Source organism: Plectropomus leopardus, chromosome 5 (assembly GCF_026936395.1).
Source record: "Plectropomus leopardus strain MGB_pleo_1.0 chromosome 5, ASM2693639v1, whole genome shotgun sequence".
Taxonomy (NCBI): Eukaryota; Metazoa; Chordata; class Actinopteri; order Perciformes; family Serranidae; genus Plectropomus; species Plectropomus leopardus.
The window spans coordinates 30006368-30029250 of NC_142180.1; the positions used below are offsets into that span (position 1 = coordinate 30006368).

Below are 22883 nucleotides of genomic sequence, written 5' to 3' on the forward strand. Positions count from 1 at the left end.
CGCGGTACATGTCCTGTCTATGGAGGTGGGGTGTGTGTGTGTGTGTGTGTGTGTGTGTGTGTGTGTGTGTGTGTGTGTGTGTGTGTGTGTGTATGTTATGTAGGTGTTACGTAGGTGGTATGTAGGTGTCCTCCTGTGGCATGTGGGCGATAGATGTTCTACACACAGGTCTTTTCTCTACCTTGTTGAAGTTATTTGGTGACTCGACTTGACAGCGTAGAGTTAAGAATCTGTATGAGCTCACGGCTCTGACATTTCAGCAGTCAGCGACGGACTCAGGAAAGGTGGCTCAGATCAACGGAGTTATTGTTACAGAGAGGTGAAGGTGAGCCTGAGGTCAGGTGACTGTGTGTGTGTGTGTGTGTGTGTGTGTGTGTGTGTGTGTGTGTGTGTGTGTGTGTGTGTGTGTGTGTGTGTGTGTGCGTGCATGCGTGTGCGTGTGCGTGCATGTTTGTGAGTGTATGTGACCAAAGTAAGTGGGCAGGGTTTGTATCTGGACACATGACTGCTCTTTATTTTTGTCTATGCTGTTGTCTGCCTTACTGCACATAATAGTTGTTGCTGACCCCAATATCTTTATAAAATGACTAAAACTCATTTTCACACTAATTTTCACATTAATTGTAAGTCCTTTGGGCATTGAAAATCCTGAAAAGTAATTGTTTCCAGCTGCTCCAACATGACTATTTACTCCTCTTCTTCATTCTAATCAAATACGTAGAAACTGCAGTAACACTTGTAGTATTTAGAACAAATTAGTAAAAGACAAGTTGCTCTAAATGCTTGTACCAGTCATCCTCCTTCTCCGTGCATCTTTGGAAGAAGGTGAAGTTGCTCCAGAAACTCTCACCCTTATTTTAATGAGATACAAAGTTGTTTTTTTTTGCACTGTTGATCCAAAAAACTCTGCAGGCATGGCTTTGAGTGCAACTTGTAATGGGACATTTGAAACTATTTAGCATATTTTTTAGGCAAAATATTTAATCAAGTAGAGGCATATAAAAGTATACATACTGTATTATAATTGTTGCTGACTTGCAGGCTGAGTTTTTTATATGTTCAGACTACATGAAACTGCTAATAAGTGTTTTAGAGCTGCCATTTAAAGAGAAAGAAAAGGAATAATTCATTCATAATTAATTATTCACAAAATGATGATTCTACCTCAATTACCCATACAGTGTTATGCTAAATTTCTAAATACAATTCTTTTTATATCAAATTCCTGATGAATTGAAGTTATGGGGGATTGGATTCAACAACAAAATTATATCAAAACCCTCATTTACAAACTGTCACACAACTCATGCAGTATAATCTAAGTCTTGTTTATCCAGTCTTGTGCTCAGTACTTTACAATATGTTTATTTTCCCTAAAACCTTACTATTTAAAACATTCTGCATAAGCAGTGTAGGCGCACCACTCGTCCATGCCTGACACTGTTTATGTGGATGTTTTAAATAGTAAAATTTTAGGGAAAATGCATGTATTTAACAAAAAATACTGAGCATAAGACTAGATAAACAAAACTTCGATCATACTGCACGAGCTGTGTGAGAGTTTATAAATGTTTTGATACAGTTAAGCTGTTGTCAAACGTGGCACGCTTTTACTCCAATTCATCATGAATGCACACCTTTTTTGGATTATACTTTCATCATAGACACATGCAAATGTTTTCTTCCTGAATTCAACATGACACAGGGTGAGTAACTGGTACACAATTGATCATCTGGGTGTGAAATATTCTTTCAAAATGCTTAAACACCCCAAACCATTTTTAGTATGGTTTGAACAAGGCACGAAACGTAATTTTCCTTCTTTACAATATTGTAGTATTGTCTCTAGCTATGTAAAACATCAGTAGTAAACCACTGTCATTTGTTTAGAAATGTCCATTATTCATGTTCAGTATCCACAGTTGGTTAAGCAGAATGCAGCACAGAGCCATGAGAAATTATGATTTAAACTCTTAATTACTCTTGTTCAGATGCTATCAGCTCTACTCTCTTCACCCAAGTGCAGATTTTTTCTCTGTGCAGCACCAAATTTTAGGGAACAAAGAAGTAATGGAAGCCCAAGGACACAAAGCAAGCTGAGGAAAACAAAAAAGTGAAATTTCAAAAGTTGACCACAAATTAAGTTTGGGAATGCACTGATCACAACGGACTGCCGATTTATGACAGTACAAGAACATTCGGGCGTGGATTTTTCCTTTAATTTCTTTTTGTTGCTCTTTTGACATGAAGCATAAATAGGAAACTATCTTTAACGGCGTAAATAAGCTTTTTGTCAAAGCCGAATGGAGGAGTTATTGCTCAAGACAGGGAAATATATGAAAATGCCTGTGGTTGATGTTAGACGGGAGTGGATAATGTACTCACAGTTGGTGTTTTTTATTTGTCCAGACAGATGGAAAACAGAGCAGGAGACAACGTTTGAGGGGGATTTGATCAAACGCCACCACTCCATTATCCGGCTGTAATTTGATATCTGATGCACACACACACATATAGTATAGGCTAATTAGCTAAAACACACTTTTTAAGGCACAGATAGTTAGAGAGAGGATAGAGTAACCACATTAGGCGTGTGTTATCACTGTATCTTTCTGACATGTCATTTCAATTAGCAGCCCGTCCCTCCAGAGTTCGGAGGCTGACTGACATCCTCACATACAGACCCTAATCACACACCACAGCAAAGGCTGTAATTTCAACCCCACATTCAAAACACTGCGCTGGAGACACCCGCTGCTTACTTAGCTTAGCTGTAACTCGACGCAGACGTCGTTTGATTGGAAGTGTTTTCAAATCAATGCCCCTGGCAAGAGGAAACCAGCTGTGCACTCGCGAGCTGACGTGCATGCTGTAATTTGGTATAAATAGCGGCATTTCAGGGAACATCATCCTTTAAATACCACGCTGTTGACTTTGCATCCCGCACGTGCTTGAACTTCGACCCTGCCCAAACCAGCACCCCACTCATCACCTACTTTTTGAGGGGGATTAGGTTACTCGTAGCCTAAAGCAGGCTGCGTTTATCCCTCTTATTTCTGAGCTCAAATTGCTTGTTTGGCTCCGACTTGAGGTCTGCGCCGAGATATGACAAAAATGACATTTCCTCTGTGATATTTTCCGCTGTGGAATAATTAATGAAGTTTATATGAAGTTGCTGCTTTGATCCAGACTACAGAGAAAAGGCTGCTCAAATCGCCAAAAACCAAATAATTGTAGAGGAGCCTGAACATGGACGCACGTACACATCAACAATGCCTAAGTCCTCCTCTGTGTTTGCACATGTGGCCTCAGTCATTCCTCATTCTCTCGCTACTTTTTACAAGATGCAGTCTCTTTTTGTTTGTCTGTTTGTCCGTCCACCTCGCAGTCTCTCACTTCCCCCTGTCTTCACTAATTACAGGCTGTCAGGAAGATCTGAGGTAATATTTCAACATCAAAGGGACCTTGTGACGTGCTGCAGGCTGCCGCTGTGTACAAATGACAGCCTGGGCAGTGAATGAGTTGTCACTGCTGACGTATCAGGCTGTACGCACAACATCAGCCTTTTTATAGAACTCTTACTATCTGCACTGTTGCTTTTTATTTGGATGTTTATGGAGGGAAATTATATGTTAGCAGTGGTAGAAAATGTATATCAAACCAAGAACTGTACTTGAGTACAATTTTTAGATATTTTCACTACATTTTAAAGGGAAAAAAGGGCTATTGTACTTTGCCCACTTTTCCACATCTGTGGCGCAGGAATTAAAGTGGTTGTCTAAGAAGTGTGGTCGTCCGAGAACAGTCTACAGGTTGGAGTGTCCTTAGAAAAGATACTGAACCACAAATTGCTCCCAGTGGTTGTACCATCAGTGTGTGTGTGTGTGTGTGTGTGTGTGGATCTTTATCTGATGAGCAGGTGGCACCTTGTATGGTAGCCTCGTCCACCAGTACATGAATATCTGGGCAAATGGTGCTTGTGTTGAAAGTGCTTTTAGGGGTCGCTTAGACTAGACTAGCACTATATAACTGCAGTCAATTTACCATTTATCTGACATTTGCTTCTCAGATTGAGATTTCACATTAAAAGCACATGATAAGCTTAGAAAATACACTTTTCATACTTTTTAAAGATAAAGATGAAAACAATTTTATTTATCCCAAAAGGGCAATTCTGTTTACAGTCGACAAATCGCACAAAACAGTAAAGACATTATAAAACACATACTTTTTGGCTTGTGACCTTCAACAAAACAAGTGCGAATTTGCAAAAGCTGCGACCATGTGTGTGCATGATCCCATGCGTTGTCCCTTTTTGCCATCCGGCACGAACAGTTAATCATTCGTCCTTCCATAAGCCACTCCCATCAGCAACAAAGCAACCTATTGAGCATGTCGCAGCAGTGTCCATCAGGGGCCCATTTTTGTCACGTTTCAGATGTCTGTAGGTTTTGTTAGCTTTTCCACCAAAAAGCATTTCCCCAGAAACTTTTAGCAATCTGAGGGCATCTGCTGCGTTTAAGTGGTTCCCCATATGACATACTGTTAGCAAGCTAAGATTCTTGCAATTCGATTGATACAGACCATTTGAAGATACAAATACCACAGCAGGGACAAAAAATGCCTCTGTTAGTCGACCAAAAAACAAAAACTAAACCTATAACTCAACCATGAAACCTTATCACAATCCACTTATCGATAATATTCCAACAAAAATGGTCCTGATACATTGGTAAACGTCCAGTCGCACTAAATACAGTAAAAATATTCAGTCCAATCCAATCGCATTTTTACATCCATAAATATCCTCCAGCTGCTGTTGCATCAATTCAAATGTTCGAATTTCTCCATTAACTGTCCATAAAATCTCCAGACTGCAAAAATGAGGCTTCTTATATCCAATGAAATTTCCAACCAGGATGATGTGTTTTTGGCAGTATTGTTTTTCTTCCCTACTTCGCTAATCATCTGACGACCCTGTTAATTCATATTTTGACCCCTTTAAGGGAGCCTGACCCTTAGTTTGAGAACTGCGGGACTAAAATACTCTAGAGTATATAAAGTAGTGTAAACCAGCATTACAGCACCCAGCTACAACAGTAAAATATTACTCACATTAAACACATTTGGTTGATAATGCTTTTACACCTCACAATAGAGCGGAACAGAATAGAACAGAAGATCCTTCACTTCGTTTAAAATGTGGTGAATGCACTTTATAATGGGGTGCTGGTATTTGTTAAGTAATTACATGCATAGTTTTAAGAGTACAGGTGTACTATTCTCTGTTGAAATTGAAGAAATCGCTTCTCGTCTTAGCTGAATGCACAAAGGCTCCTGATTGAAGCAGCGTGCAGGGGATGGACCTCTGCTTTAACGGTGGAAATGGAAAAAAAAAAGAGCTTCTTGGCGTTCACTGGTGTTTTTCCAATCTGACAGTGTAGCTGTAAAGTTCAGGGCCTGGATATTCAATCAAAATGGATTTCCAGTCAGAGATTTTTAGGCTACTCTCCTTACATAATAAACACAACCCTTGTCATTGCATGATATTCACAATGAACAATTATTAGTCTTTTTTGAAATATTTCGTAGATTTTGCAGGTAGATAAAATATTTGGTGGACTATGGAGGTCGACAGTCTCTCCTACAGTTTCTCACTTTCTTTCTCCCTTGCGGCCACTTAAGCATCAGCTGGCAGCTTTTATGAGCGCATGCACACAAGTGTGAATAGTTCATGCCCTCAGGCGACTAACAGGTCTCTAATGGCACATGAGAGAGGAGCTGCAGCAGGTTTTTTCCGGCTATATAGTATTGAACATCAACAAAAGCAGATGCAGTGTTAAAGACAAATGTCAAAACTGTGCTTCATTTTAAGATTCAGCAGATGGATTTGAATAACTGCAGTCCAGCCTGTGAAGCAGTAGATGACCTTAACTTCTCTGCTTTTGGTTTCATGTTACTGTAAAACTATTGCTTACGCAGCAGGTTCTTATTTTCAACCCGTTTATCGTGGAGCAGGACTCAAAATCTGCCTTGTGTAACATTACATGTGCATATGTGGTGTAAGATATCCTACAATTAAGCATGCAGTGTGGAACATTTCTCCCCAGGTGTCACATCTAACCCAGACAATAGCTGATTGTTTTCTGTGCAGTTTTCTTTTCCACTCAAGAAAATTTAATTGCACGTATCTGTGTGTATATGTATGTGTGTGCGTAGGCCTGCATGCACGTCCGTACGTCTCATTCTCGGATTTTACTGCCGTGTGTTTACATGGTTCCACCTGGGTCTGATTGGGAAATGTGATTCGGATTTCATGCATTCCCATAAAAATAAAATATCTGTGATGCTGTGTTACAGCCTTCAGGGAGAAACAGGAGGATATAATAGAAAGCACATGTGGATGGTTACGGTGCGCAGCATACGGGCACACTGTATAGCAATCAGGCCCAGCACCAACAGTGCACATAAACACACCCTTTTACATACCGTATATGCAGTTTATAGCTATGAAACACAGGCATAATGTCTGGATTTAGGGAATAGATCTGACCTGAGAAAAGCTGGTCGTGATATTTGTGCAAGCAAAACTTGCTCTGTCTTTGGCAGGTCATATAAGAATGTTTGCCATCAATCATTGTTTATTTAACATGGACGGTACTTTTTCGGGAAGACTCAAACTTCCTCATCTGTAACTGACCAGAAGATGTTGTGGTTATAGGGTACAGGTCTTTACTGCCAGGCCCTCGAATGCCCCATGCAATAAATTTATGGCACCGGATAGATGGAGTTAGGTAGAGACGATAGCGAACTTTTTAAATGCATGTGTCCCTTTGTATCATTTTGTGTCCCCTCTCTAATCTGATATTTGCGGATTGCAGCGCAGACAGAGTTCCTTTTTTTCTTCTTCAGCAGTTTGTGACTTATAGGGTGGATAATCAGTCTGTCGATCCATGCAGAAGTGATCAGATCGCTGGATGAGAGGAGCTGCTGCTGCTGCTGCTAGTGAATGCAAACTTTGAGAACCAGCTGAATGAATGGTTAAGTTTCATTTCACTGCACCTGATGTTCTGCTGCTCCATCTGTGCCCAGAGTCACTCTGCGCTCCAAGAGTATGGTGCAATGGATAGTTGACTGATATTTATATATTTCAACAGCACTTCTAATAAATGGTCCAGCTTCAAAAGTAGAAAATCTATTTGTGGTGGCAGATGTTTTAATCATGGCAGGCAGCCACAAGTAAATGAATGTGTGGGAAACCCTGATGCAGATACATTTACCACATTCCTGTTTATGTTCAGTTAATTGATTTTACTGTAGTACTGTACTGATGTCTACCACAAATTTACAATTTTATTTTCTGCTTTATTCTTGTATAGCACCTTTTTAGATTCACTTTTTCACTTGTAGAATTTTCTTTTTTTTTTTTTTTTTACATATTTAATGAGCATTGTTGGAGGGTGCCTGAGATCTAAGATTTTCAATACCAACAACTGCTTCTCTGTAATTGTTGTGCACAGAATTGTCATTAAGAATTTGAAACTTTTTACGAGCATGTTAACATCCTGAAGTTAGTATTCAGCTTCAAATCATTGTTGTGCTTAAGTACAGCCTCACAGAGCTGCTAGCATGTCTGTGGACTCTTTTAGTCTTGTAGAGTTGAAAAAACATAAATTGGCTTTATGACTACAATGATGGACTGCAGAGTCTGTTCACAATCAATGCAGTGTAGCCAGAAAAATACACTGGAGTGATTATAATTTACATTCATCAAGTCGATGTTGTGGGTAGATGACAAAGCTAAAACTCATCAAACAGTATTTTAATATAACATGTTTAACATAAGATGTTTAACTTGAAATTAACTTGTCACATTGTTTTTAAAATTATGTGAAACTATTGTAATTACATTTCACATCTGATGTACAATTTAACAGAAACTACGACCTGTACGTGAGCACTGTGATTATGGATGAGGAGATGTGATCCTCTTTGTAGCGTCTGACCTCTCAGACAGACTTTGGTTGATGGTTGATGAGGCATTAAGTTTTTTGGACCCTCTTGAGCCTCAGTTGGTTGCTCCCTCCTCTCCCGAGGCTCATGTAAATCCCCAAAGTGTTGACACATCTCTGTGTGTTTGTGTGTGTATGTGATACAGACAGAGGCAGGGAACAGAGCCAGGTTAACCTGCGTGTTGACTTTGCAGGCTTTCCCAGGGTGCAGGAACCTGGTGGTACACCAATGTTACTCCGTGTGCTGGGCTCGACCCTCCAAAGAAAATCTGATTTATTTATGTAAACAAGAAAGCCTGGGAAAACAAAATAAAACAGCCAGAGGATATGGCAGTGAGCTCTTACTGAATGCATGAGAGTGTTTCTGGGTTGTAAGTCAAGAAGAGGTGGACGTTTGCGAGATTTGCAGTTGCAAAAATAGTTTATGATCTTTCCTGTCAAGTATACAAATTTGGAAACTTCTTGGTGAATCTCCAGTGCATGAAATTTGTCCCTTTGTTCAAAAATGTTGGTACAGTACACTGCAGAACTCGTTAGTTTCTGAGGGGAGTATCTGGCCTTCACCACTTCCTGAACTAGCCAAGAGGGAGCTGATATTAACGGGCACGCACTTTTTTCCCACCAGAAGAAGAAATTCCAGTGAATAGTCTATTCATGAACTTTGTGCTCCAAGTTGACACAATAAACTCTGCTTTCTGCTTGTCAAAATTTGTGTTTGTAATAACTTGTCTAAATTCAAACAAAGATCCAGTCAGAGTTTGTTCTGTCCTGTCTGAAAAGTGCTGTGATTGAGCACTTCAACATATCTGTGATAACATCTACGGACAGATATTAGTCTAGGTGAGTAACTGACATGCTGGATATCATGTTTAATGTAAAACGACATGCCATAACTCCCACTGGTACAGTAGATACAGTAATTTGCTGCCACATTCAGTAACATTTACCACATATGGTTTTGTTTTCACATGGGATCCTCTGGGAGAAAGTAACAGCACTGTAAAGGCAGTCATGCTATAACATGCTGTTAGTTATTAAAAGATTTTGAGATATAGAAAAGTAGGTCCAATTGTTTTTAAAATGTATTTTGCCTCTAAAGATTGGCTTCATGTTTATTTTTAAAATGTACACACACATATGCATCCCATTTAAGCTAATGATGTGTTTCTGTTTACCAAGAAGTGATTACTAATGGAGCCTCAGTGAGGGTGAGGCCCAGAGTGGTCAAAGTTCACTGGGCACAGGAGATATGTGTGTACATTTACAGCCCAGTTTCCAGAATAAGATGTTGGCATGGTACGTTTCTGCAAACCACAGAGTGTCACATTTGTTTTCTACATATGACTCAAGTCAGATAGCATGTATATGATATATATTATTGATATGATTTATTATTATTATTATTATTATTATTATTATTATTATTATTATTATTATTATTATTATTATTATTATTATTGTTATTATTGTTATTACTGTTATTATTATTAATTTTTTGGTATTTTTATTTTTATATTTTTAGTTTGGGAAATATTCAGCCTTTATTGCAACAGCTGAAGTTTGGGATATATATTCAGTCATATTTATAGTGAAAAAGTGGGTATTTTTTAAACCATAGTTTGGGACACATCCAGCTATGTTGGTAGGTGGGACATTTCTAGCTATGTTTTTTTTGCAACAAAAGAGTTTTGCTTTTTACCAACTGGTGCTACATTTCCAGCCCTGTTTGTACTGACCAAACTGGGTATTTAAATGTCACAACATAAAATAAACAGTTGAAGCTTGAAGAAATGTTAAGTTTCAATATATCAGCTACATATGAAACATACAAATGTAACATACCTGTGGTATGCAATAACATACAATACCAACATTTATCCTGGTGGCTGGGTTGACATTTTACGCTTCAATATTATATAGTGTTGTATGAAATACATAGAAATACATGATCTGGGTCTTTGACCTTTGGTAGCACATTTTATAACGTGTCAATAGTTTATAGTGACACATGATGCAGATATATTTCTAAAGTCAGAATGAGGGGGCTCTCTAAAGACGCTTTGCTCAGGGGCCTCTACACACCACATCATGGCTAAAATTTCATATTAACGGAGGGACAAAATGTCTATTTTTATGTCCCTCAGTGAAATATGTAGGGCTTTATGAGGCCAACTTTCCTTTATGAGTTACTGCCCAGACATTTAGAACATATAGTCTGGAGGTACAGCACAGTGAAGTTAGGACCTAACAGCGCTCTGTTACGTCTGTCCTTCTCTATACTAACAAACTGGTGAAGTAATATTTTTTATTTTCTTCTTTTTTTTTATTCTCTCTGTGTCATGTTATCTTCTTACTTTGCGCTATAGAAGTTTGGATCTGCTTTTTCAGAACAATGTGTAACACTTTGATTTGTGTTTAATGAGAAAATGCTCCCTCGGACCTTTGAAATGTGTCAAACATGCTTCTCTACTGTAAAGGAGCTTGTTTTGATTGCTTTGTACACCTTGAGCTCAAGTTTATTTGTGTTCCTTTTCTGAAAGCTTTTCGAAGTGTCGGTGGACCTGACTTTGGTTTATTTCTATAAGTGTGACCCCGGAGTGAGCTGTGATGTAGTGACTTTTGTGAAGGTTAGCTGTATGAAAGATATGACATCTGAGTCAGTTTAGATTTTTTTCATGTCAGGATAAATTTAGATCTTAAATGAAATGGCTCTGTGAGGCTGTGCTGAAGTACTGCATACTACAAACCCAATCATGCACTGCACACTGCCTACTAAATTAACGATTAAGTTTGCCATTGCTAGCAGACTGTTCACACTGAAGTATACTCAATGCGTCTGCATCACATGGCTATATCTACAATGTTACCGCAACAAGCTACCATTTAATGACAACTGTTTATCACAAATGCAAATCAACATTACCTCTTATATGTCATTTAAATTTTCTTGTATTAATTTATGGCACATTATAATGATTAAATATTTTAGTGTTGATTGTCATTTTTATCACATTTTATACGTAAGCTCTCATGTTTTTCCTATTAACTGTATATTAAAGTCACTCGCCATCTTTCGTATAATATTTTATCCAGTGGTTAATTATTCTGCCATTGCGCAGCCTGAAGACATGCAGCGCATTTTAGGGCGGTTGACTATGTTCAAAAAATGTCACAATGTCACATACAGAGAAATTCTCGCAAATCAAATATACATCTAGTTAATTCTTGCATAGCCTACACAAAAATCGACATACCATAAGATATGTGGTCAGAATGCACTATATACTCAATTTTATTATACTTGGTAATAATAGTATCTTAGTGTGTGGTTGTGAAGACAGCCAATGCTGATGTTAAGTATTAGATTAACTGTTTACTATGTTCACTATCTTAATTTTGCATTTTAGCATCCTTACATTTGCTTATTACAGGGTCCTCACAGTCATGGAAAACCTGGAAAAAGCCATGCAGTTTCACAATCACATTTTCCAGGCCTGAAAAAGTCATGGAATTAGTGAAAATCGTCGTAAGCTTTGGAAGAGTCATGGAACTTTGTTGTGTGTGATGAAATTGTTACACATTAAACAAGATGCCAATAACAGATGCACAAACTCAATTATTAAATTCAAATAAATAATAAATAAATACATCTCACATGTCAGCCAGCTGAGATTAAGCCTGTGGATAAGTAGGGCAAAAAAATATATATATTATACGTCCTTGAAAAGCCATGGAAAAGTTTTGAATTTTTGTCCAAGAAAATGTGTGAGAACCCTGTTATTAGTACTAAGGACAAAATCCTCAGGGCCCAGACTAAAAACAAGTGAGAGGGCAACCTTAAATACACAATCACATCAGACCATGGGTGTCTTTTTGTGTTTTGCAAAATGAGGTGCATAAATACAACTATTTAAAGGGGGATATAAATTAGGTAATACAATATTAGTCTCACTAAAAACAGGAGATTTCTTTAGCGCTCTGGACCTCACTTTGAGAAAAAACCCACTCCTCCTGACAATGGCATGACTGGGATGGGGTTTATGGACATGCATCTGCGTCGAATACATGCCTCCACCAGTCCACCTCCTAACCAAAACCCAGACACACATTGTAGTTCTCCATCATCTCGTCCCCTCCGTTTCCCACTGCAGCCTCCTCCAGTTTATGTTGGACTGGTTGCACCAGTTTGTTAGTTAGCAAAGTGTGAGCTCAACACTTGTCTAAAAGTAGGTGGACCCAGTTTACCTGGGCGCCATGGTTACTACATAGAGCAGACTTTACCTCAGACCAGCAATATCCAAACCAAACTTTGCCTGTTAATGTCTGCTGGTCGTTGCTGAATGAATTGTTTAATTAGCAGTAAAATGCCAGACATACTGTGCATGAGAGGATTTATTTTTCCAGTAAAAAACTGGAGCATTACGTCAGCGTCACTGGCCCATAGCATGTGCTTCTGTATGCTAAATAACGAGGGCCCAGAAGTCAAACCCACTGTGTATCTATCTGCTCTGCTCTTACATACAGGTGGGATATTCTGCTCTATGTGACCTAGATCTCCTGTCTTTTTCCTGCTCTGTCTCTCAGGAGCTGAGAGAACAAATTCACTACTGAAGGGTTTGTGCAGCTGGTCCTCATTGTGGTCCTCTGTCTCCAATCTCCACATTTCTCTTTTTTATCCTAACTGTATGTGTTTTCATGTCAGAAAAATACTACAAGCTGTAGCTGTGGAAATGAATCTTAAAAAGCAGTGTCCACTCTTTAAATATAAAGTTGCACGTACTTGACGTAATGAAGTTTATTGTGAAATAAGACAACTTACGTGTGGAAAAACTAAAGTTTGTGCATAATGAATAAAATGCTATTGACACTTTTTGAAATTTATACATAGTAAGGTCAGATTTAAACCATCAGATGATCTGACAATGCTTTCATACGATTATTACATGTTTTTCCCTTGAAAAGCTTTAAATATGTCTTTGAAAGTGAAAAGGAAAAAATCCCGGAGTTGCCACTTTTTGAAGCCGAGATAGGGCATGAATAAATTTTTCCTGCTGTGTTCCTGTAAGACGAGATCGGAGAGAAGTTTCCAGAACTGTGAACCTGTGCCTGTTACTCTGCTGCACTTCTGACTGATCTGATGTTACTATAACAGACACCAGTGGTCGAATAACAGCTGCTCACCTCATACAGGTACAGAGAACAAGGCTGGATCCAGAAGAGCAGATACCAATACAACCGATACATTTTCACATTTTAACTCACTGTGCACTCAACTAAGCATGTACTCAAAGTATTCTGATATTAAGAGCGGCTTGGATTTGGTATTTACAGCCTAATACTTTTCAAAGACCACCATCACATTTAAAATTGATAAAAGCGTTTTTTCCTACCATGTCAATGCAGTATTAAAATCAACATTGCGAGACCCCAATTTTACTTGGAATAGGTAAAATATCACAGTTAATAATTAGAAATCTTATTTTTTGGCAGATTTGTTTGTAGCACAGCAGCTAAATCAAAACAAACAAAACAAGAATAGAAAGACAGCCTATAATGACAAACATTTAACACATGCGCCCGTATATACAAATGTCAGGAGCTCTTAATAAATGGAGAGAAATTATCCCAGACTTCGGAAAATTTCCCTTTTCTATTACTCAGCTTATGTTTGCTTTGTGTTTGTCTTTGTTACCTTAGTTTGTTAAAGCTGATGTTGGAGCAAAACCGTGTAACCCTAAAAAAAAAACCCACATGAGAAACACGGAAAACATGGAAGATGAGAGAAGACCATGTTCTTTTTTTAAACATGTATTTTTAGTATGGGCGCCAGTTTAGTCCATCTCAGACTCATCCTGTTTGGCTCAGCTGTATGTCATCAGACTTGGTGGTTCAAAAGGTTTGAACTCTGCAAAGCTTGAATTAACATTCATCATCTTCTACTATCATTTGTGAAGTTCAGCTCTTCTACGTTAACATGTAAATGTGTTAACAAAAGCATGATAATGAGTTATGCTGATATTAGTCTTAAAGTGCAGTATTTGTACTCGGGGAACCATGTGTGTGTGTATGCTATATTTTCTGAAAATCCAATAGTTTGGGATATATTCCTCTGTAGACCAAAAATTGACCCACATCCCCAGTTTTAGCATGCTTTGGAAAACCGTGAGCATTAATGTCAAATGTATGTGATTTGCAGTAAATGGGCTAAAACATGCAAACACACCATTATGGTCCTTTGAGAGTCTCCAAACGTACCAGAGGTCAGTTCTCCTCCCCGAAGCAGCACAAGCAGCCTTTACATAAAAGTTCTCCAGCACATGGTAAACACATTTTTTGACTTCCAAATGCACACAAGCCATCAGGTGTTTGTGTTTCATTAGCTATGAAAAGCTGAGAGGAGTTAAGCTTAGCGAAGGCGTCTTAGAGGGAAGTGACTGTAATCTGAAGCCGGAGGAAATGGAAGTTAGAAAAGCAATGAGATTATGTGTTAAGGCACAATGAAAGAGGCAAGTCAGACCTTAATTAGTGTCACAAAATTCAGTGGGTGGACCGTCAACGCTGGTCGCACAAGATAAGTTTGAGGTCATTTTTTACTACAGGACTGCTTTAAAAGTCCACTTTTGCTTTTAATTCAAGAGACTGGGGAAAAAAACATCAGCGCTTTACAAGTAATTTTTCATATTTTCCAATTCAAGGTGAGGATATCATTCTTCAATATCAAGTATTTTCAAACCTGCTGGACAAAAATAGAGTAAATGTTGGATTGAGCTCAAAATCAACAGGTCTGGGTTTGTTTCCCATCGCAGCATTTGTGAACCTGCACTTGATATACTGTATGTCAGAGGCTGATGTGGACGGAGGTTTGGAGCGTTAGCAGACAAAGTAACTGCTGGTGGAGACCCCCTGTGGAGCATAAATCACGATAAAGCAGCATAGAGATGATATTTTAGGAATAAAGTCGTAGATTGAACATTATGTGAATGGAGGCCTGTGCTATAGTCTAATTTTGTCCCATTGACCAGACTGGAGCTCTGCAGCTCTGTGTGGCGTACTGCTGATCCTTCTGTTATTTCAACAGGGAAACGTCAGAAAAATGTTGTCTTTGGCCGATGTCGAAGACCAGGAAATGTCTGATACACACACACACAGTGATGTATGAAAATTCCCACAGCGCTCTGGCAGTTTTGTTTTGTGTCATGTGTAATTGGGTTTAGATAACCCTGCTTTATTGATGGTCTTTTAGTATTTACATTGGAGTTAAAGCACAAAGCCTGTCGCCTGCACTAAAATAAAAATACAAGATCATTAGATAGGGGCTAAAAAAACACAAGTATTGGAAAACTTATAGGGTGGCTCTATGATATATTTGGGGTTTTGCTTTCTAGTACTGTTTCTGATGTATTCAAATATGAAAATTCAAATTGCTTTGAAGCATGTTTGTTTTAGCCTCAAAATGCTATAATCCCAGGCCCTTCTAAAAACATTTTCCCACTTGATGTAGATTTCTGCACAATTATTGCTACATAAAAACCCATGTACTGGTGTTGACACCATGTTAGTTCTGTTATAAAAGTCACACAATTATACAAACAAACTAAAAAATTCAGTTTTTGATAAACCAGCAACTCCCCTGTGCTGTAAAAAATAGTGTTTCTGTCAATGGAGTCTGGTGGCTTTGAGGAGACCATAGATAACGGCTTCAGTTCCCTGTCCGAAATCACAGTCTGACAGCGGGCAAAGGTAAAATAACATTAATACAGGGTACACTAAGCTGATGTTGATTATTTTTTTAAGGTGGTCCTGTTTTTAGGAGGTTAAAATACATTTTGCTGCTGCTCCCATCCACAGCCACCAGACTCCTTTGACAGAAACATTCATTTTAGTATGCAGAAGACAAGGAGTCACTAGTTACCACTGCTGCTGATCAGTTAGTTAATTTTTCATTGTTGTGTGACTTTCGGCGTCAATTTAACATGGCGTCCACAGCAGTAAGTTGTTTAGCTTCTGTGACCCAGTAGTCCAGTCTGCTTCTCCAAACTGGGAATGTGCCAAACACCATCTAACTGTATGTGATACAATAACTTTGGATCTATTAATGATGTTATACAGTACAAATGTGGTTTTACATTGAATCTCAGTGTGTCTTCACCTGGTTAGTTAAAGGTTTGATAGCATCAAGTTCCACCTCAAAGCTCAAATCTTCCAAGTTAACCCTTTTCTCACTTTCAGTCAATAAATACCTTAATTGCCATTGCACAGCTGGACAAAGAAATTAGGTGTCTCCAGTGGTACACATAGCAAACAGAAACTTAACACACAAGAGGACACATTTAACTCTTTAACAGTCACACTAAGAGATGCATTTGCAAAAAAATGTATATTATAGACCATAGAATAGGTTAAGAAAATGTATCAATTTATAAGATTTTTTTTTCCATGTATAATACATTGTAAAAAGTCATTGACATTGATATAGATACAAATAAAAATGAATATACTGTAGCAAAAAAATCTGTCAAATATACAGTGAAAAAAAAAGTCATTGTTATCATCTATAAACATCTGAAAAAAATGAAATTGGATTTTGCCAAGCTTTTAGAAAAGCAGTTTGATCATAAAAAATGTCACCTGTGTGGTTACAATGCCCGTTAAAGGGTTAAGACTGTTCAGTGGGCCACTTCACAAGGACTGCGACCAAAGAAAATACTGGAGCACACCAGGGCTTTGGGTGCAGTCCTTGTGAAGTGGCCCACTGAATTGTTTGCTGTAATGCGTCCATTCTTTGAGCACAGACTCAAGATATATTGCACATATACAGGATATTCCACATAGTTTTTATTGAACATATCTTATAGCGTGGTCATTTCAAAGTTTAATTCTTTAATGGCACTTCCATACACTGTTAGAGAGTGGCGTGTGTGGGGGGATCAGCACTGTAAGCTACATCACTGCTTTTTTTTGGTAAGGGTTGAGTTTCCATTTGAAAACCACGGAAAAGAATGCACATAGACCCGCCCTTTAACTGAAAAATTAACACTTAATTTCTCGATTTTCCCTCTACTAACATCAAAGTGTCTCATTTACTGCGCAGTTTTGTTACATAAGACGTGATTAATAACATTGTGCGAACAATAAAACTCGGTTACATAACAGAGACTTTAAGAAGCAGTAAAAGTGCCCCAGCTGGTTTCTCCGAAGAGTTAACTCAGCCGTGATCAGATAACCACACCAAGCTGTTTAAAGGAAGCAAAGTATGTGGAAGATTTTGCTAATGTTGGTGAAAACTGAACACATCCCTGTCCCATTGTGAAAATTAAAATGACAAAGTTGTATGTTCACTTAGCATGAGTGTATGCGCGTCCTTGTTTGTCTTTTTTTCTTTTAAATCTACATTTGTGAAGTCACATCATAAATGAAATGCAGACAGAAACGAGCTGAAACTGGTTGTTTTGCTCTGCTAAGAGCTGCTAAGTGGTCAGTTGGAGGCGGCTTGTTGGCGCTGTGTCTGTCCGGCTGAAGTCATGTCTGTGACTCAGAGTCTCAGCGTCTCTGTCTCCCCTTCCTCCTTCATTCATTCATTCATCATTTGTTCCTACAATTAGTGTGTAATATGTGAAATTATTTTTAAAAAGCTTCATTTTAATTGCATATGAACTGTGACTTTTCTGTCTTGTGTGGTTGATTTTGAAATATCACCACTGTTAGAATTTAACAGGCCTTCTCTCACAGAGTGATAAAGCACAAAATAAATGGAAATTCCAGTTTGGTGGGAATTATTGTGTTTTTTATTGAGTGGAATAAAAACATGCTTCCAATTAAACTCCCATTTTCTGCTTGTATATGCAAACAAATGTTTGGTTCCCATGAATACAGAGGAGGGAATATAAAATACAATTTGTTCCTCATGTGACTGAGCTATTGTCCACTGCCTTGTGGTTGAATTAAGATAAGATAAGATAATCCTTTATTAGTCCCTTACAATGTTACAGCAGCTATGAGGTATGAACAAGTATAAGCAGCGAAGGAACAATACAGTAGTAAAAAATAATTACAAATATTAAAATATTAAAATGTTAGATAATAAAAAAAACAAGGTGCAAAAAATAGTAACGTAAATAAAATAAAATTGCAATGTCCCAACAAAAATGGTCTCAGAAAAAAAAAAAAAAAAATATATATATATATATATATATATATATATATATATATATATATATATATATAAGAAATATGTACACTAATTGCACATGGAGATAATTGACGTGTGAAGAATTGCACGTTTTTGAATAACTAAATTATATATCAAACAATTTTTTGCATATTTTTGTAACCTGCTGTGTCCGTCTTGTCTTTCAGATTGGAAGCCTGTCTCTGTGTTTGGGATGAAGCACCTGCGGGACGTTCACTTCCTCCTGCTCATCCTCCTCTACCTGTTAGGAGCCGTCACATCCCAGGTCAACCCAGGTCTGTGCCGCCTCACTGAAGCCAAACTTCATTTTTCTGAGCTGTGATTTAGGTGTCTATATTACACGATGGATTTTTAGGGCCAGACATAAGGGGGGAAATGAGAGGAGGAAGATTTTTTTTTGTTGTTGCATGAGGTGAAACAAAGGTTCATGTGTGCTGGTTGGATCACTATTATTAAGAAGAAAAAGCAGGATAAAGACAAATAACTTTCATCATCTTTACAACAAAACTGCCCTGTTCCTGGTCACATGTCACTGAACTAACCAAGCAGAAGCTAGGAGGACGCAGACTGAGTTAGATTCAGCAGATTATTGAAACTGTTTTACAGCTACTGATGATAGCATTTAAATGTGTAAATAATTAACAGTTAACTTAAATTACCATTAATGCAATATATGAAGTACCTTAAGTTCTGAAACTGTTAAAAAAGTTGAAATGTCCATAACAGGGTTAAAAATACATCATTAGTGCCAGGCATATATATGAAAAAAGAAGAATTCAAGATTTGATTTTTTCACTTTTTGTATCGCAAGAATAAAGTCAAAATGTCAAGAATAAAACTGAAATAGCGTTTCAAAGAATGTAATTGAAATTTTGAAAATAAATGTCGTCAAACCTAACTTCAAACTTCAAGAATGAATGAAACAACGAGCAATATCACAAACGGCTGCTTCTACAAATGTCTCGTTTAGGTGAATTTGTGATATTTTGCTTCAGAATCAGTTTTAGTAACAACAAAATTATTTTCTATTTCTTTGAGTGCATAAACACCACGTGTAAGTATTGACACTTTGTAGAGACTGTGTCAAATATTGCATCCTCTCAGAAGGAAATATCACACAAACTTGGATGAGGTGGCCCCATTCTTGTAAACTTAAATAGCCAGCGATGAACAGATGCACGGGTGTCGATGGTTACACCTGTATGCAGTACACAGAGGACGTACTGTTTGTAGTCTGTCACAAGACTCAATTTGGTAGACCAGACGAGTTGACTTTATCTCAACATTTTGATCTTAAAATAACAAAAAACAAACCTTCCTTCTGGCAGCGTCTGTGCACCAGGATGAGAACAGTCATGCTGCAGATATTCAGCTGTTTACACATATCCCAGCAGCACATTATCACGGACCCCACTGCGTGCTGTGATTGGCTATTCATCACATTGGTACGTTAAGGTTAGGATTAGGGGAAAAAAAGGTCATGGTTAGTGCTAGTACTAGCCGATCTCTGATATTCTCTTAGAGTTAATTAGAAAATTCACAAGAAAAACTCAGAAACGTGCCAGAAAGTCAGGCGACATAAGAGTGACACAGTCTGTGGGCGTATTAAGACGTGGTAGCAGCAGACTTTCATACAAGAGACTGCAGTTTACTTCCTGTGTGAGTCAATGTTGGTTTAATATTTTTAGACTTGCTGGATGTTTTTAGGATGTTTAAATCTGCTGAATGTACACTGACTGTATACTAAACCCCGTGCACAGCCATGCCTCTCTACTGGGTGCAGGGTAACACATGAATCACTTAAACTTCCAGCGTTCACCAGGATGCTCAGGTTGACACTTATTTTATTAACAGCTTACGTTAGATACAAAAGAAGGAGTGAACTGTGCGTTTTGCATATTGCTTCATTGGATTCGTTCTGTTCAAAATCCCCATCAACTCTTTCATTTTAATCATCTTGTGCTCATTAGCAGAGGATGAGACAGGTGCACTTTAAAAAAATATTAACTATAATGTTACCATGCAGAATTAATTTTAATATAAATATACATTTTATGAGTAAAAAATACAATTAATGTAAGGATACAATTAACAGCATTCCATACTATACATATATACATGAATACTCATATATAACAAAAACAAGTAGAAAATTATATAGCATATAGACAAAATAAATGTTAAAATATTAATAAAATAAGTCTCAACCTGAGCATCCTGGTGTGCACACACAAGAATAGACACCTGGAGTATAAATAACCACGCTGGCCATGTACACCCTGGGTGCATTTTTGGCTATGAACACTTGGACACTTTTTCCTTACCACTGGCACAAATACTAAAAGTATGACTTTATTGTCTAAATTCATTTTATTCTCATGATACAAAAATTTAACAAAATCTTCCTCCTCTCATTTTTTTCATTGATGCTCTGTCCTAATACTGTTCGGCAGTATTCATGTCTCCGACTGAGATGAGATCACATTTGGGAGTTTGTGAACGCTGTAAAACGAGTTTTGTGAGTTTTGGGTAGTGTTCGTGGGGTTTGGTGCTCGAGTCGAGTCCAGACTGCGACTGATTCCGATTTTGGATAAGTGCTGCTTTGTGGGAGCCATGTGGTCCCCTCTCTCTGGTTTGGCCTCTTTGATCCCAGCATGCACGCCTTTCTCCAGCTCTCCCTCCGCTGTACGGGTGGTTTTTGTGATGTCAATGAAAAGACCAATAATTTTTTAACTAGAAAATGGAGTAGCAACATTTCGTGGGCAGAGACAAAGTCGAATAGGAACCAAAGAGAGGTTTGGGGTTATTGTTGAAATAGTAGAAATACTGCAGATATTTGCCAGTAAAAACTCTGATCTGGCTCCTGTTTATGACTTCAGTCTCTGAGCTTCTGTCATCACGCTGAGTTTTCTCTATTGTTGAAAGGATAATGAACGTCATGCGCTCACATCTAAACAGTCATTAATGCTGGTTTTTGTCAGAAAGGTTCAACACAGAGTTTACAGGTCACACTGACCTCACTCTGCCAACCAGTGTTTAAAAAGAACGAAATAACAGTGGAAAAAACGCCCCATCACTTCCACATCCTCCTGCCTCACTCCACCCCACTTCCACTTTCAGAATAAAACTTTCGACATTATTTTCCACACTCTTACACAACTGTAAATCCAATTTCTTTTTGTGACTGTAAGAATAAAAACAAACATGAGGTCGTGCTGACAGGCCGCTGCTGAATCAAAAGTACAAACATTACATTTTTCAAGAGAAAAACAAACAAAAAGTTATGTTCAACAGCAGTTCTTTTCTAAAGCAGAAACTTTAAAACATTTCCATTTTCACAGAGCGAGCTGCACAAGCATGCACAAATACTGTGGCAAGCCCTTTGAACATTTAATAGTCAGAAGTGGTAACAGGAATTATAGATAACCAGGATTGCTTTTATACTAGTTAGAATTTCAAGCCAAAAATGTATTTTTATTCGAAGCAATTCCAATTTATTTATCTACAATTCATTTTTCATGAGTCAGAATCTTAATGCTTGGTGTCCACAGTTAATTTGTTACATGTGGATATGCTCATTGTAGCTCAGTTACAACTAATCAGCTTTTACCACTGACGTCTATTCAAACCAATAACAAGTATATATAATACAGTTTTGATGTTTTACAATTCCAAGTTGACATATCCACAACATAATGTATGTATACAAAAAATGGGTGGGGCCAAATCAGAGGTTATTATAAAAACCTGAAATATATATGTGCTGATCAGATGCTGCTATAATTAATATTTATTAGAAAATGATTTACAGAATCATCTCAGAATTGAGCTTCAGGTAATTTTTTTATCACAAGAGTAATTGACTGAACACAGCTCCCAAAATGAGGATTTTCCTTCATCACGATAACGGATATGTACATATTTTACTGTGTTGATACTTGTACTTGTAAAAAGCACATTATCCGTATTGGATACTTGTTTCGTGCAAGAAGTCGACTCAACACTAACATAACAACCTGACATTTTGACACGTTGAAATGTCATGAAAAATAAATTACTATTAGTTACCCCTGTTCATTAAATGTTAAACATGTTTGCTATACAAATACACACACACTCAAAACCTGGCTTTCCCTATTTGTCCTTCATGTGCCAAAGTTAACAAAATAAAAGAGAGAGCGGAAAGTTTTATCAGGAGTCTTAAAAAGCGAAGAAAGAAATAGAGAGTGAGCGAGATAGAGATCACAGAGTGTTTATAGAAGGAGATTTAAGTAGTGTGTGCATGCTGTGGTTACTTTCATGTCTCCTTACACACACACATATATATAGATATATATATATTTATATTAATGGTTACATTTCTGACCTATTTAACCAGATGTGAGTGGAACATAAGGATGCTTAAAAACATTTTCTACAGAATCATTCAGCTCCAAAACTTACTCCAAATATTTTATGAGGCATCTTCTCAACTACACTTAATTAAGCATTTGAGTTTTTGACCCTTGTGGGAGTGACTTTCTGTGCTTGTCTCTCATCTTACTGTGTTTTTGTGAGTGTGTGTGCATGTGTGTTTGTGTGCCTGCTCTGCTCGCATGCATATACCCGCATGCACACGCATACTGTGGATCGAGCTATCCCACTGGAGTCTGTGGCTAATGCATACCAGACATTCTGACAGC

The 22883-nt window shown here is 37.8% G+C and overlaps 1 protein-coding gene across 2 annotated transcripts in view; it reads left to right on the plus strand.

Moving 5' to 3' along the window:
* ddr2a (discoidin domain receptor tyrosine kinase 2a) overlaps positions 1-22883 on the plus strand; it is a 49731-nt gene that overhangs the window by 3333 nt on the left and 23515 nt on the right. For both annotated transcript variants that reach the window (XM_042482525.2, XM_042482532.2), the window contains exon 3: positions 18369-18476. In XM_042482525.2, coding sequence (XP_042338459.2) covers positions 18395-18476 — 82 coding nt within the window. In that variant the 5' untranslated portion in view covers positions 18369-18394. The remainder of the gene's footprint in view (positions 1-18368; positions 18477-22883) is intronic.